This window comes from Ostrinia furnacalis, unplaced genomic scaffold (assembly GCF_004193835.3).
Source record: "Ostrinia furnacalis isolate ACB-3 unplaced genomic scaffold, ASM419383v2 OfSCF0639, whole genome shotgun sequence".
In the NCBI taxonomy this organism is placed as follows: domain Eukaryota; kingdom Metazoa; phylum Arthropoda; class Insecta; order Lepidoptera; family Crambidae; genus Ostrinia; species Ostrinia furnacalis.
The window spans coordinates 56215-68890 of NW_021130878.1; the positions used below are offsets into that span (position 1 = coordinate 56215).

The following is a 12676-nucleotide window of genomic DNA, read 5'->3' on the forward strand; positions in this document are numbered from 1 at the left end:
TTAGGCGATAAAATTTAATTTCACATGACAAGAGATGTTTCGCTTACTTATAATTTTATTTTGTATTTATTGTATTCGGTTGTATAAAATTAAAAAGCTCTGTGTATAAGTATGTAATAAAAAGCTTTGTATATCCAGTACTCTATGTAAGTAACCTATAACTTTTTAAATTATCGCTAACATCATTCGACTAACAACACAAATTAATACTTCACTAATCTTTGCTCAACCAGTATTCTACATCTATTTATTGCTATCCAATAGAATTTGATAGAATCAGGTTTGTTACAAAGGAATACACAAAATATAAAAATAAACTTAATTCTCAAATCCTTAATCTATGTGAACATATCTCTGCATCTGGGTATATCATGGGTGCCTATTGATGTTTGATAACTAAACAGTGTAATCTCGTTGTCCCCCTAAATTGTAGTGGACATCAGGAAAAAAAATTGTCCAACAATATAATTTTTCCCGATGTCCACCAGTGAAAAAGAAATGGTGGGGGACAATGGGAATACATGAACTAAACTATTAAATGCAGTAAATCAATCAGTCAACATCATCGACACTGGATTTGGAAGTTGCAGGAGTGTCTCCGGACGCTTCTGCATTCTCTCTCATGGTGGGTTCTTCGTCATCAGTTTTGCCTGGCACCCACAGGCCTGAGTCCACGCATCTCTTCATGTAGTAAATAGCTTCTTGTTCAGGCATTTTTGCAATGGTTGCTTGCAACATCGGAACGTCTTGGGAATCAAAGCATTTCTTCAGTTCCTGTAATGATGAAGTGACAGTTTGTATTATTTGGTTTTTTGACAGTTTGGTTATGAGAATATAACTTGATCCACATTAAGCAAACCATATCTCATGGTGAAAAAATCAATTGTTACTGTACTATCCAGAGGAGAAGATCAGTGGTAGCAATATTTAGAAATAATAACTACAGAAATGGCTGTAAGTTATAACAAAATTCCACTTACATCAGGCAGTTCTTCATACACCTCAACTGGGTCCAAGCCTCCAGGGCCGAGCCTGGCCTTCCGTTCCTCCTCTTCCTGCTCCCTCAGAGCCTCTTGGATCTTCTCGGCTGCTCTCTTCTTGATTCTCGCCTTGAACTGTTCCAACTCATCATCGAAGGAGTCTTTGTATGTTTTCTCTGCAACTTGGATTCTGAAAAACATTACTATGTTTACTATTTGTTATTTTGGGACGAACATTTTTTATTTTAATCTCTTAGGTTGCACCATCTTACGTTAACTTTAACAAATGTGTCAAACTACATAGAAAAAGCACCGGATAATGTTACAGTTAAAATAAGGTGGTGCAACTCAGCTTTAGATTACCCTACATGGCTTTAGTATTCCTTTTAATTAAGCAAAGAAAAAAACATTGTATTTCAGTATAACTGCAAAATGTTACCTAGTGAAGAATGAACCAATGCAGGCCCGAGGATCTACATCCAGCTGCTTAGAGAGCTCCAGGATATACTGCATGCAGATGGTCTGGTGAGCCACATGAGCCATCAATTCATGTTTCTGAAAATACAAATAACTTTAAAAATACAGATCAATAATTAAAAATAATTAAGTATGCACTGTCTTGACAAATAAAGAAAATTACTACATTTCTTATATTTGAATGAGGGCTATCGTTTTTATACTTAACAGTTGGCATCCCTGGCGATTGACAGGACCTTACTCTACAGTGGCACCATCTTGATGAGTGCAAATGCGATCGTCCTCCTACCACTTTCGTGCTCACCAGTTGGTGCCACTGTCTTCGCTACTAGCAAGTGATAGGACCTTACTCTACAGTGGCGCTAACTGGTGAGCACTAATACGATAGCCCTCATTTAACTATCTTTCGTGCAAAATGCATACAAAAGTATGATATTTCATGTTGCATTGTGGTTGGTTATAAGATAGAATTGGTATCCTTCCGTTTGGCCAAATTACTTTTCGCCAAATTTCACTTCGCAAACAACTTATCGCCAAAGTTTCATTTCCCAAATGAACTTTTAGCAACCGTACTTTTCGCAAGTAATTCATTTGGTCAAATTATCATTTGGGAAAATTTTACTTGGCAAATGTTTAAATAGCAAATGTTTTATTTTGCCAAATATTATATCCCAAATAATTTGTTTGGTCAATTTGACACTTTACATACTTACCCACCGTTACCCACAAATCAAAGCCTATTTGATCATGGTTTTCACAAGAATTGTATGTAAAACAAAGAGATAGCGAGAAAATAGTATGGTTACAGAAAGTAGGTATTGCAGAAAATAGTAGGTTAGGTTAGGTTAGAACAGTGACCCTTAACGGCCGCCGAGCGCTAGAATCACCTCTATTGTTAATTAATCATTTGGAAATCGATAAAAATAATGAAATATGAAAATTAATTTAGAACAAATTTTATATTAACTACCCACTAAACAAAATAATAACCACAAGCTAATTTGTATTCCAATCTATGCACCAATCAAATTAGTTTATCGTGAAATCTTTTTGCCAAATGAAACATTTGGCAAAACATACTTTGCCAAACAATAATTTGCTAAATAATAATATGCCAAAAACGATATTTGCGAATTAAAAGTTTGCAATAAGATATTTTGCCAAATGAGAATTTGCCAAATGAAAATTTGCGAAACGTTGTTTGCGATGTGATAATTTGGGAAACGTTTTTTGGCCAAACATTAGTAATCCGATAGAATTATATTGAAACTTACTCCTTCCATTTCCAGATTTATGCACCAAATAACCAGGTAGTTAGCCGTCTCCTCACAGACCAGTTGATTGTGGTCCTGCAAAAACTTTTTTGAGTCATCATACTTCCTCAGCATACCAAACTGTTTTAACAATTTCTCATTGTCATGGATAAACTTCTTCATTTTTTCCTCTTTCTCCTCCTCTGTCAAATTCTCATCCTTTTGACGTGGATTCTTGGTGTTTATAATAGTTTTGGTAAAACCAGGTTCACTAATAGTGTCGACATTCCATGGTGTGAGTTTTTCTTTTTTCTTCAATTCCTCGTCTTTCTTCTGAATTTGCTTCTCTTGTTTCTCTAACTCTTCTAGCTCCTTTTTCAGAGAATCCAGGTTAGGGCTGCTGGGCTCAGCCTCAGAGATCTTTCTCTTGGTTTCAGCTAACCGCCTAAGGTTTTCAATCTTTCTTTGTTCATGTTCCTCCCTTTCTCGTTTCCTCTCCTCCATTCGGTCGACACGGGCTTGGTGCCTCCATCGAAATAGCGACGGAGTATCAATGTTAGGGTGCGTCTCGTCCTCATCATCAGAAATCTGCAAATCATGACAATATCCATGTAGTTAACATAACCAAAGCAATAAGGGATAGTTCACTTTCTTTGTACCACGTTTACTGTAGATGGAATACTAAATTGAATGCTAATAGCAGTGGTATTATTTATTTGCATCATCGTATCCGATTAGTACGCTTTACAAATAAAATAGCTTTTGAGACAAACCTCAATATCTTTCCATTTGCTGTAGTCCACCATGATGAAAATAATAACAAGCCGTAAATATCACAAGGAAGGAAACTAAACACTTTACGTAAATAACGGGTAAAACAACTGTACGTATTTGGTTGTAATCTCCCAGATAAATCCGGAATATTCTCTTTTTTCTGCCGACCAAAACTGTCAGATACGAATTAAATGTCAAATATGTCAAACAAACTTGTGATCGGTCCGAAGCACAGATGAGATGGTCCGAACTCGATTATCGACGTATTGATCGAAGGTAAAAAATATAAAGGCACTGGGTCTCTATCAGAAGGAACTCTAGGGGTGGAATCTCCATAGGCGTGGGTTAACGGGCAAGGAGATAATATCTTGGATGGTTGACAATCACTTTTCCTACAATTTAACGTTCCACCAAACTCAACACGCTTTCAAAGATAACCTCGCAGCCGCCTGCTCACACTTGACATGACACAACTCATTGACAGTTATCTTTTTCTGCGCATCAGTCGGGTGTTACGTTTAGGAATCACAAACCTTCTGCTCTACAGATTTCTACAGATAACATAATATTAAGATTGGTACTATTAATCATCAATAATAATTTGCAGCATCTGTGTCCGGCGCCGACACGGCCAGCCTGACTATCGCACGGCCTCGTGCGCTTAGTCCAGGGTTTTTCCATCTGTAAACATTCAATTTCTCATTATCACAGCTCGTCCATTCCTGACTACAGAGCGTGCGAATATCAGATCGTAGAATCACAATAAATACAGCTGATCAGGGCGTGATGACCCTCGATCAGGAAACCAAACCATTACAGCTGGCCCGGGCGCGAAGCCCGACCAGGAAACCAAAACATTACAGCTGGCCCGGGCGTGAGGCCCCTTCGACCAGGAAACCGGGGTTTAGGTAACATGGCCCGACGCGCAAGGCTTAAGCCAAGGCTCCTTCAACCATTTACCTCAAACCGCACCACTACTACTGCTGATCCAGGCATGCAGCCATGCGACCAGGAAACCAGGGTTTAGGTAACATGGCCCGACGCGCAAGGCATAAGCCAAGGCTCCTTCAACCATTTACCTCAAACCCAACTACCACTATTACTGCTGATCCAGGCATGCAGCCGTGCGATCAGGAAACCAACATTACACCAGCGTGGCCCGGGCGTAAACAGCCCCTTCAACCACGGCAACAGGGTGGCCCGGGCGCCCTTGGCCCGGCCCCCTCAACTCACTCACTCACAAAGGCCCTTCCAGTTTACGTCAATCACAATAATTTCCGTCAACCTGCACCAACTCTCAATGTCTGAGCCAGCATCCTCCATGTAAAACTTGATGAGTTGCGTAGCGTAGGTGTGCATGCTGAAAGATTTATCTCCTTTGAATAGTGCCCTTCGAATCCCACTTCTGATAAAGGCACTGGGTCTCTATCAGAAGGAACTCTAGGGGTGGAATCTCCATAGGCGTGGGTTAACGGGCAAGGAGATAATATCTTGGATGGTTGACAATCACTTTTCCTACAATTTAACGTTCCACCAAACTCAACACGCTTTCAAAGATAACCTCGCAGCCGCCTGCTCACACTTGACTTGACACAACTCATTGACAGTTATCTTTTTCTGCGCATCAGTCGGGTGTTATAGATGACCCACGCTGAACTGTCCCGCTAAACTCAATGACAGGGGGGCGCTACCATCGTTCAACTATATGGTTTCCAACATGGCAAAAATCTGAACCAGCGATCCGGTATTGACGGTGGCGCCCCACTGTCAATGTCATCGACAGGACAGTCCAGTATTTTGGAACTATACGTTTAGGAATCACAAACCTTCTGCTCTACAGATTTCTACAGATAACATAATATTAAGATTGGTACAATGGTATCATCAATAATAATTTGCAGCATCTGTGTCCGGTGCCGACAAATATTTTTGAATGTCTTGTTTGAAACTTGGAAACATTTTAAATAAAACAAGGACTTGGGTGTTTATCCTTTTATTCACGATCCAATTCCGAACTATCGCGAAATAATTAAATTATAGTACTACGGCAAAGTTGTAATAAAAACTAGACATTTGTGTTTGTTCTATTTGCGACTATAAATTAAAATATTATGTAGGTACTACTTAGGTATATGAAGTATATAATAAAATAAACTGTAAATTAACGAATTCTAATGTTTCTTTTTCTTTTTAGCAATGGTAGTAAGTATGGTCGTCATTGCAGTAGTGGTGGTAGTCAGGGCTTCCGTGACGCTATCTGTGTAGTTCATTGCTTGCTCCTCTTCTTCTTCTTGGTACTGGGAATCATCAGGAATACTGATTTGGAACTGTAGAAGCACCACTAAATATGTTACCATTGTTGCCATAAGCTGAAAACATAAACAGAAATTAAAGCGATTCCACTAACTTTGGTCGCCTGGTCAGCACAGCCGATATTCTCAAAACTTACAGACTTGAATAGAGTCCTATTGACGTCAAAGAAACCCCCAAGGCTGATCTGTGCAGGATTCATTTCAGTGGCTCGCAGGAACATGTTAACTTCCGTTTGAGCGTCGGTATTCATCCAAGATAGCTCCACCATCAGTAGCTTTTTTTGGAAGTTTGTGCGCACCTGTTTGGAAAAATTAATGGATTATACATAGTTTGAGATTCACTAGCTACTAAGGTGGTTCCAGATGGAATTTTGACTCACGTTATGTGACGCATAGTGAGCTTCATCGCAAATGAAAAACAGCAGCAAAATGCTGCAGCAAGCAGTCAGAGCCAGGCCTATGTCCTTGATCCCGAAGCCTTCGGAGATCTGGCTGAGAAGTCCATAGATCGACAGCGTGATTATTAAGAAGAGGTAAATGCTGACAAATGTAAAAGTGTAGCAGTTGGCAATGCCAATGCTGCGAGCGATTTTGCTCATGCGAAGCCACAGGGCGCGGTAGTCCGAAACTTTCTTAGCTGGTCCAATATTACGCAGTGCCTAAAACATAATGATGTATGAATTAAATTACCTACCTATTTATCTACCTTACTGCCTAGAAGAGAAAGTAGACTTAACATATTGGTTTTGGGATCATAGTGAAAAAAAGGTAGGTACTGTTTTGTGCAACATGACCTAACCTTACCTGGTGAAAGTCTTCAGCTACTATATTGGCACAAACGCTGAGAGTCTCGCATAATAAGTACCAATACCCTCCAAGGATGTACGTTAAGATCTCCAGGAACACATAGGGGATGAGCTGCATCGGTTTGAAGTGGACCATGGTAATGTGAGTGATTATCACTGACGTCACCGACAGCACAGGGATGACTATCGCTATGGCCAAGGATTTCTTGTACAGGTTGATTGGAAGTGCCCGACCTGATAGTTGCTTGTATGCAGTCTGCAAAGAAAGATAACTTTTAGTTTTAAGTTTAATGTTAGTTGGGGTGGTGAGTTTAAAATGTGCTCTAAACGATATTTTTAGTTAGAGTGCTCCAGGAAGTACTCAGTTAATCTGCGCCAGGAATAATTTAGGTAAAGGGTTTATGAAGGGTTTCACAAAAGGTAGGCATTAACCACTTACCTCAAACTTTGCCCATTCGTTGAGAACTTCTGCTATTTTTCGGGTCTCATACCACAATATCGGCACCACAATCATCGGGAACAGATAAACCGTGAAGAGGTACTCAATTACAGCTTCTTCGAATTTGCCTTCAGCTGTACGCAGGATCTGTACTTTATGCAAGGAGAGGTAGAGAACATAAGCTACCATAGAGAAGTAGACAACCGCTGAATAGATCATAGAAGGAGATGCAATTTGGAACTCGCTGATTCCAGGAGAGGGCCGCGTGATGGGAAGTACTCCCATTAGTCTCAGTAGGGTGAAAACAGGTTTAATGTTTTCATACACAATGTCTTTAGTAAGTTTAGGATTGATAAGGTTGTTCCTCATTGGTGCCACGGCATTTGGAGATGGTGGCTTGATGTAAGGTGTACGAGCTGGAGTGACGTCGAGGAAAACGGGATTCGTTTTCGATTTATCTTGCATTTGCGCGGCAAACCCATTTGGGATCGGAATTGTGGTGGTCGGGAACAAACTGTTATTCGTGTGGTAGTAACTCATTTTCACGTCTTATTATTTCCAGTGAGTGGCTCTAACTGACTCGTGTTTTTGGGGGCTTAATGACGATGACTGTGTCAGGACGTCATATTTCAAAGGCTGACAAGTTGATTGCCGACACGTAAGCGTTTCGTCGCCCTTCGTTAATCTTTCAGGGCGCACTTCACCTTGAGCAAGACCTTCATTATACCATCTGCATCTCATGGTTTTTTTAATCACGAGCTCAATCGGTGATAAATTGATATTCACGGGAAGTTATGGTTACGTTGTGCTCAAGGTTGGTTCGCGCTATACTTACTTATGTAAACCCTAGTTTAAAAATAGATACTTAGTCGCACTAGTAGGAAGCAACTTTTCTGCTTTCAGCTGAAGACAAATTAGCTTCAAAATAATAATATTATACAAAATTTTCGCAATAATACCTACAATGAAGATCATTCAGATCTCTATTGCTATAGTAGCGTAGGTACGTAAGCTGTTGTAGCTGAATTAACGTCTATTTGCGAGTTTACCAATAATATTGAAACTTATAGGTAGGTATAGGTAGGACTACTTACTTTACTTACTTTTGTTTTTTATTCCTTTAAATATTACTAACTTTAAAAAGTGAGTCTGAATATGAGACGATGAAAAATATTCACTGTAAAAACTTTACTAACTAATCATTATCAAAAATCGAATTAAAATATTTCTACGGTCTCCTTAAACCCCGATAGCTAAATGCAAAACAGCCAATCTACTTAATAACCTAACCAAAACATCGAGGCGCCGTTAATAAGCCATCGCGGTACCCCGTTGATAGTCTATTTAGGGGGCAATCAAGAAGAAAGCTTAGCCTAGGGGTTTCTTAAGCCACCACAATTAAATTTAGCTGCACCGAGTAAGGGGTTGGGTAATTGTGCCGCAGAGGTGGTGAGACTCGGGTGACAGTCGCCCACTTTCTAACTTGATAATGAGGTTAGTGGGAAGTGGGAAAAAATCTTCTAATAGGGTTTTTTGTTTCTTTTTCTGAAACGTACCAGCAGGTTTATAAAAAAATTAGTTGTGCTAAACTTGAGCTTTACGGAAAGTAAAAAGGCTAACCGGCGTATTCACAAACATTAGGTACTAGGAGGTCCCACAGTGCGCGTGGACGCACAGGATGACTCATTAACCAATCACAGAGCTCTATTCAACGCTGTGCGTTCGATTTGCTGCTTCACTTAAGTAAGCATCGTTTGTGAATACGGGCGTAAGAAATCTTTGAAACTTTACATGGTAGTACTTATTACTGAAAATGTATGTAGATACGGACCACCAAAAATGCCACGGAAGCGAAGCTGCAGGCAAACACTATACTAACAGTTAAAAAAGTTATTTCGTTTAAAAACTTTCTAACAACGATGAGCTTACCAAGATCGCAATCTAATATTTATTCGCATGAAAAGTTAAGTAGCAAGGTAATTACGCTGACCAAAAGATTAATTTTAAAGCTTTGGTAAGCAGAAATAATAAACAAGGAGGCAGCCCAGCAACCATGAAATATTTTAGTAGAAAATTCATAATTTATGGTTGTGCTTTGTATTGTACCTAGGCTGGTACGTGACCATCGGGTTATAACTCATAATTATATCGGGATTACTATCACTGTCCATTTACAAACCTTTTTATCGCAATATTATTATGGCACAATTATTATACGACGACGAAATATTTAATTAGTTTGAAAGTTTAAGTAAAGTGCTAAAAAGACAATTTCTTAAAAACAAACAATGTAAATAGCTACAAGTACATAACTGTGTAGGTAGTCAACACGTACCTGTCCATTTCAATCCAATCGTACTCACGGGCATCATTTTGTCACAATTTAAGAGTGTTAAGTGGGCTTATTTAAGTATGTATCTTTGTTAGGATGTCAAGTTTGGTCTAGCACACGTAAAAGCACTTTAACTTCTTTGTTCATCAAAAAGCTTTCATGTAAAATGGAATCCGTGAAAATGCTTTTTACGGGATCATTTTTATACCAAGAAAAGGTGCTCCAGTTCTGCTTGTGATGTAAAATGTTGACGTTGATACTATTTGGATTACGTTTGGATTTTGCAGTGCAAATGTTAAGTACACTAACACTATGCACTGCACATTAGTCGCATTGCGTAGCGTATTGTCGAAACGCGTAGCCGTGTAGCGTTTGTCTGACATGATACCGCTCATCCAGCGTGCCGTAAATGTCACGGAATGAAGACCGTCGTAGACTTTCAATGAATCGTTTAAGCGATTCTTTTCAATTTACTTTGATTGTGACTTTACGGCCAAATTTATCATGTCCACTTCAGTAACACTCGCTATTTACTGCCCACCTTTATGAACCATAAACCGCCATTCCTCGTTCATTTGTTGGGCCATCTAATGTCCTAGTTTATGTATTGCAAACCAGGTGCCCTATAAAAACGTCATAATTTATTTTAGCGGGCAGCTATTATTTTTTTACTGAGCCTTCGTCTTTAGAGACTTTGGAGGGATAAAATACTTAATAAGTATTGTTATTAAATGTAACAGAAAAGTCAATAATGCATAGTAATCGACCTTATCAAACGTCACGAGCTCTATGTCATATTATTTATGTATATAATTTTGAAATTCTGAGTCAGTACCTATGTGACCATACTGACCATACTTAGATAACCTGAAATACTTACGTACATGCAAAATAATAACACAGTATATTTTAATCTGCAAAATCTTAAAAATATAAAACGACGGTAGAAAATCTCTTAAAAATGGATGAGTCGCTTACGGTATCATTTACGGTCCGGAAGGGCAGCGTGTAAATTTACACGTTCGACAGCTCTGGTGATACTAGGGATGTCTTTTTCTAATATTTAGTAACTTGAGAAGGTTATGAGTAACACAAACATTTATTTTGTAAGTTGTAACATACAGATTACGGACAGTCGATATCAAAAACTTTGATCCACGTTGGGCGCCAACTTTTTTTTCAAAAATATTTTGGAGTACAACAAAAGCAAGTACATAAGTTTATTAAATTCTAACACAAGTAAAAAACTGTATTTGGGATGTATATGACCAACTATTAATAAACTATTGATAATTAAGATTCGAATGTTGGTTCTACTTGATACAGCATTAGGCCAATTTACTTATTAGGATTGCACATCCGATTTCGAAATTGCTCTACAGAATTCCCACAGAACATTATGCATTGCTTCTATGAGCTAGTTCTGTAATTCGATTTACTATATCTTGTACTTGAAACAGCACTAGTTGGAAGGTAGATCGAGTCCCGAATTCTGCACTATCTATAGGACTTCTTTATTCGTGCCGGACTGACTCGTTCTTGCCATCAAATAAGATTCGATTAAGATTCTCGTCGACAGCACTACTCTAGAGGGTATATTGGATCCCCATCCGAGGGCCCTCACCTCGAGCGCTGTCACCCGCACCCGGCGCGGCACCGTACTCACAGGAACGCAATCACTACAAATTATTCACTGACGAAATAGTCGACATGACGTCTTGAATAGTTTGATATTATTTTGATTTACTGTTGTATCGAGTTTGTAAAGAAGATTTCGAACAATAGCGCGGCCTGTCTAAATTTTATGTAAAAGCTATTTAACATTTATAAGATTTCAAAAATAATAAGGGAGAGTCCGGTAATTTGGACCAGTTTTTTTCAATCCCATTTTACACATACCTAGTTAGTTTGTTTTGTTTTTGCTAATGTCCATGGTATATGTATAATAAAAGATAAATTATTCAACTTACTATTTCATAGGTATTAATCAACATGATTGTTGTATATTTAGCACAAATCAACAAAATACGAGTTCAGAGCTTCGGTCCAATTTAGCCAACCGGTTCGATAGTACCACAACCCTGTGGTACTATCGAACCGGTTGGCTAAATTGATTTTCAATAAATTTCAAGCCTATAAAAAAGCTATGGCAAAATATTATACGATACATTCTTAACAAATTAGGTAAAGAAAAGTTTCAAATAATTGTAATCCACACTAATTTACGCTTCTAATTAATAAATTAGAAACACTGCATGATTAAATTTAACAAAATTACAAACTAAACATGCAATCTCAAAACTTACTTGAAAACAATGAAAAAAATCTTTTCAAAATAAAACACACGTGTTAATTGTCAGGGCAAAAACCATACGGCTAATATTCAATGAATTTAGTTGTGTATCGCTGAGTGTTGCAAATACAGACATTCAATAAATACTTTACGAAATATGAGGGTGGTACAATTTACCCGGCGGTACATATACCGAACTCTCCCCTACTTACCTACCTACCTACCAACGAATGAATTTAAAAAATACATAAAAAAATTGCCTGAAACTGCGGTGTGGTCATTTTCAGCCCAGGTTTCAGCGACCATGGATGGAGTTTTGTATGTACGCAATTGAATTTATTTACAGCAGTAAGAGAATACTACGAGTATAATCTGTCTGACAAAATAATAAATCCCTAAAATGATGTATTTGAAATGCAAATTCAAAAGTTTTGTGAACAAATAATCCGTGATTAACGGTCTAATTGGGAATTAAAACAGTTGAAACTTCTTATCTACCTTTGAGTTACGTTTAAAATTAATAGATTACTATCAAAATCTGTCTTAGCGCGCCAGCTCCAATTCATTTAAGTGCCATCTACATCCATTTATAACTCAAGAGTCAAGACTCCGTGATATTTCAAATGTAAATTAAATTGGATTATCAACTTAAAAATGCGTCGCCATTATTTTAATTACGCCTTAATGCTTCCAACAAGAGCTAAGAGGGTTTAAAGGACCTGTTTTCAATGCAAATCTAAGGAAATCTGCGCCGTTGGTTTTAAGAGAGTTTTGTTCGGCAGTGGATTATGTTATTTCGTCGCATAATGTTTTAATCCACATTCTCTCCTTCGGACTATAGACTGTAAACATTTACACATGGCATTCTTTTTACGATGCGATGAATAAACAAACGTAAGAAAATGTTAATTTTATTTTTGAAAGAATGTTAATATTCTAATTAAGTGACGTTATTAAAGTAATTTAGTAGTAGTTAGTTATTTTTTGAGTTTTCCAATCAGTTGATTCAA

At 38.1% G+C, this 12676-nt stretch overlaps 2 protein-coding genes across 3 annotated transcripts; both read right to left on the bottom strand.

Annotated features, from left to right (window-relative positions):
- Cdc37 (cell division cycle protein 37) lies at positions 1-3678 on the bottom strand. The gene is made up of 5 exons (XM_028323518.1): positions 3484-3678; positions 2732-3298; positions 1420-1535; positions 981-1170; positions 1-774 (listed from the first exon to the last, which is right to left on the bottom strand). Exons 1-5 carry the CDS (start codon positions 3514-3516, stop codon positions 553-555), a joined length of 1128 nt encoding a protein of 375 aa, XP_028179319.1. The 5' UTR covers positions 3517-3678; the 3' UTR covers positions 1-552.
- A 1955-nt stretch (positions 3679-5633) lies between these two features.
- Positions 5634-7844, bottom strand: Gr63a (Gustatory receptor 63a). 2 transcript variants are annotated; one of them, XM_028323533.1, is made up of 5 exons: positions 7042-7844; positions 6601-6858; positions 6177-6455; positions 5934-6095; positions 5634-5853 (listed from the first exon to the last, which is right to left on the bottom strand). In XM_028323533.1, exons 1-5 carry the CDS (start codon positions 7579-7581, stop codon positions 5656-5658), a joined length of 1437 nt encoding a protein of 478 aa, XP_028179334.1. In that variant the 5' UTR covers positions 7582-7844; the 3' UTR covers positions 5634-5655. The 2 variants fall into 2 exon arrangements, with proteins under 2 accessions (XP_028179334.1, XP_028179335.1); XM_028323534.1 differs by lacking the exon at positions 6177-6455.
- Between the last annotated feature and the right edge of the window lie 4832 nt (positions 7845-12676).

Bases quoted from the DNA above. Each gene is read 5' to 3' on its own strand.
- Cdc37 (XM_028323518.1), bottom strand. From the start codon at position 3,516: ATGGTGGACTACAGCAAATGGAAAGATATTGAG. The intron at 1,536-2,731 runs GTAAGTTTCAAT...TTGTATTTTCAG, and splicing joins TAAATCTGGAAATGGAAGGA to AAACATGAATTGATGGCTCA. The intron at 1,171-1,419 runs GTAACATTTTGC...AATGTTTTTCAG, and splicing joins ATTGGTTCATTCTTCACTAG to AATCCAAGTTGCAGAGAAAA.
- Gr63a (XM_028323533.1), bottom strand. From the start codon at position 7,581: ATGAGTTACTACCACACGAATAACAGTTTGTTCCCGACCACCACAATT. The intron at 6,859-7,041 runs GTAAGTGGTTAA...CTTTCTTTGCAG, and splicing joins ACGAATGGGCAAAGTTTGAG to ACTGCATACAAGCAACTATC. The intron at 5,854-5,933 runs GTAAGTTTTGAG...TTATGTTTTCAG, and splicing joins ATAGGACTCTATTCAAGTCT to CTTATGGCAACAATGGTAAC.